A 3,559-nucleotide genomic window follows, 5' to 3' on the forward strand; every position below is an offset into this window, starting at 1 on the left:
TATGGGAACTCGGGAGCAGTCGAGCTGACGGATCCTTGTATGATCATCACTTGTCCTCTCGCTCAAGCAACATATGATCAAAACGGCTTCTGAACGAGACATGATTAGCTTCGTGGTATACACCGTATGAACCATATGTTTCGGAACGAAGCACAACTATGATATCTCAAGTCAAAGGATTTATACACTAGTATGATTCACGATGTATCATTGACTACATATTAATGCCCATGTGATCATCGTTCAGCGGTCACGTTCGATAAACAATATAATAAAATAACCTTTGATCAGTTCTCTAACCATCAAATGGTTCCATTGTTTACCCATGTGTATATCCACCATGTCTAATATCATTCATTGATATACTGTGGTGATATAGCACACACCCACTATGCAATACTATTGCCCAAACAGATTGCCTATGTAGGGAACGATTTGATGACGTTTATTAAAACTCATCGGGACCTTTCACATGTCGTATGCATGTAGTTAATATGGATGTAATATACAACTACAACATATATATATATAAGTGACGTTGAAAACATGTGAAGTATAACAGAACTTTTCTTTTATTAATAATGTATATACAAGATATACAACCCTTAAAACCAATTAAAGCGATTGGTTTTTAGGGCATATTCTAACAAAATCTCCCACTTGCACTAAAGCCAATCGCTGTAGTACCTAATGCCCATCTTCTCTAGATGCTGGTCCAACAGTCTTTGCGTCAGTGCTTTAGTTAGTGGATCTGCAAGATTGTCTGCCGAAGCAATCTTCTGAATGACAATATCTCCAGCTCCAACGAATTCTCTCAAGATGTGATATTTTCGTTGAACATGTTTTGACTTTTGATGCGCTCTTGGTTCCTTTGCCTGTGCAATGGCACCAGTATTGTCACAGAATAGAATTACTGGTTGACTCATCTGAGGAACCACGCCCAACTCTGTGGCGAATTTACGCATCCAAACAGCCTCTTTTGCAGCTTCTGAAGCGGCAATATACTCAGCTTCTGTAGTAGAGTCTGCAGTAGTCGATTGTTTAGCACTTTTCCAACTAACTGCACCTCCATTACAAACAAAAATAAATGCAGACGTAGACTTTCTATCGTCTACATCCGACTGAAAATCAGAATCTGAGTATCCTTTGAGCGTCAACTCTGAACCCCCATAACCTAGTATCAACTCTTTGGTCCTTCTCAAATACTTCAGGATGGCTTTTACTGTTGTCCAGTGTCTTTCTCCAGGATTTGACTGATATTTGCTTACTGCACTAACTGCAAAAGCAATGTCTGGTCGTGTACATAACATGGCATACATGAGACTACCTACTGCCGAAGCATATGGCACCTCACACATTCGTTGTCGTTCCTCATCAGTCTTTGGACACATATCTTTTGATAGATGTGTTCCATGAGGAAACGGTAGTAGACCTCTCTTAGAGTCTTGCATGTGAAAGCGTTTCAACACTTTCTCTATGTACAACTTTTGAGATAAACCTATTAATCCTTTCGCTCTATCTCTATAGATACGAATACCTAAAATATAGGTTGTTTCTCCAAGATCCTTCATGGAGAAAGATTTCGCTAACCATAGCTTAACGTCAGTCATAGTGCCAATGTCGTTTCCAATTAATAATATGTCATCTACATACAAGACTAGGAAAACGACAATTTTATCTCTATCCAATTTATAAACACACGGCTCATCCGGATTTTTAATAAAACCGAATACTCGAATAGTTTCATCAAATCGAATATTCCAGCTTCTTGAAGCTTGTTTTAATCCATATATAGATCGATGTAGTTTGCACACTTTATGCCTCTCGGTAGCGGATACAAAACCGATTGGCTGCTCCATATAGATATTTTCCTCAATATACCCATTGAGAAAAGCAGTTTTAACATCCATCTGCCATATCTCATAATCATAGTGTGCTGCGATGGCTAGGAGAATTCTGATGGATTTAAGCATCGCGACTGGTGAAAAGGTCTCCTCATAATCCAACCCTTGTTTTTGAGTATAACCTTTAGCTACCAATCGAGCTTTATAAGTTTCAACTTTTCCATCCTTGCCAATTTTTCTCTTGAAGATCCATTTACATCCGATCGGAACTATTCCATCAGGTGGATCAATGAGCGTCCATACTTGATTGACATTCATAGATTCAATTTCTGAATTCATTGCCTCTAGCCATCTACCAGAGTCAATATCCAATATCGCCTCTTGGTAAGTTCTTGGATCCTCTAGATGCTCAGTTTCTCCCATTAGAAGAGATTCAAAATCTCCTTCTGTCAGAAATCCATATCTCTCGGGAGGTCGAGACACTCTAACAGACTTTCTTATTTGAGCCGTTGTAGTTGGTATAGGTGATTGTATACCTGGAGGATTTACCTGAATAGGCTCGGTTACGGGCTCTCCAGACTCTTCTTCGAGCACAATTTTTCTTCCTGCACCACCTTCTTCTAAGAACTCTTTCTCAAGAAAATGTGCATTTCTACTAACCATAATTCTTTGATCAGAGTGAAAGTAGAAATAATATCCTAAACTTTCTTTTGGATACCCGATAAACCGACCCTTTTCTGCTCGGGACTCCAATTTATCAGTTCTAACCACTTTGACAAATGCAGGACATCCCCAGATTTTCAAGTAGTTTACACTTGGAAGTCTGTCATACCATAATTCGTATGGTGTTTTCTGAATGGACTTCGATGGGGCTTTATTCAACACATGCAGTGCTGTCTGAAGAGCATATCCCCATAAATAAACTGGCAAATCAGTAAAACTCATCATAGATCGTACCATATCTAATAAAGTACGATTTCTCCGTTCAGACACACCATTATGCTGTGGTGTGAATGGCGGAGTCAACTGAGATAGTATTCCTTTGTCTCTTAAGAACTCCTGGAATTCTGTACTCAAGTATTCACCTCCACGATCTGAACGTAAAGCTTTAATATTCTTCCCAGTCTGGTTTTCTACTTCCTTTTGAAACTCTCTGAACTTTTCAAAAGCTTCAGATTTGTATTTCATTAAATACAAATACCCATATCGAGAATAATCATCGATAAAGGTAATGAAGTATGAAAAACCTCCTCGGGCCATTTCATTAAAGGGGCCACACACATCAGTGTGTATCAACTCTAATATATTTTTGGCTCGCTCCCCTTTATTCTTAAACGGAAGCTTGATCATTTTTCCTCGAAGACAAGATTCACAAGTAGGATAGGGTTCTGAACCCAATGAACCTAAAAGTCCACTTTCTCCTAATTGTCGAATCCGATCCTCTCCAATATGACCAAATCTGTGATGCCATAGAACTGTTGGATTTATATGATCCCTAGTTCTTTTAGATGATTTTGAATACATAGTGCTATGTAAATCAAGCTCTACCACATACAAACCATTTGTATTGATAGCATTTCCCACTAATCTATTCCCAAAATAAATTAGACATTCATTTCCATTAAAGGTAAATTGATAACCATTTTTACACAAAACTGGAATAGAGATGATATTCCTGGTGGCATTAGCAAAATACAAAGTTTTATATAAAGTTA

The 3,559-nt window shown here is 38.3% G+C and overlaps 1 protein-coding gene across 1 annotated transcript; it reads right to left on the reverse strand.

Annotated features, from left to right (window-relative positions):
* Positions 1–665: 665 nt before the first annotated feature.
* LOC123203466 (secreted RxLR effector protein 161-like) lies at positions 666–1,358 on the reverse strand. The gene has a single exon (XM_044619818.1). The coding sequence runs from the start codon at positions 1,356–1,358 to the stop codon at positions 666–668; it is 693 nt and encodes a 230-aa protein (XP_044475753.1).
* Positions 1,359–3,559: the final 2,201 nt, after the last annotated feature.

Source organism: Mangifera indica, chromosome 19, assembly GCF_011075055.1.
Source record: "Mangifera indica cultivar Alphonso chromosome 19, CATAS_Mindica_2.1, whole genome shotgun sequence".
Taxonomy (NCBI): Eukaryota; Viridiplantae; Streptophyta; class Magnoliopsida; order Sapindales; family Anacardiaceae; genus Mangifera; species Mangifera indica.

Bases quoted from the DNA above. Each gene is read 5' to 3' on its own strand.
- LOC123203466 (XM_044619818.1), bottom strand. From the start codon at position 1,358: ATGTGTGAGGTGCCATATGCTTCGGCAGTAGGTAGTCTCATGTATGCC.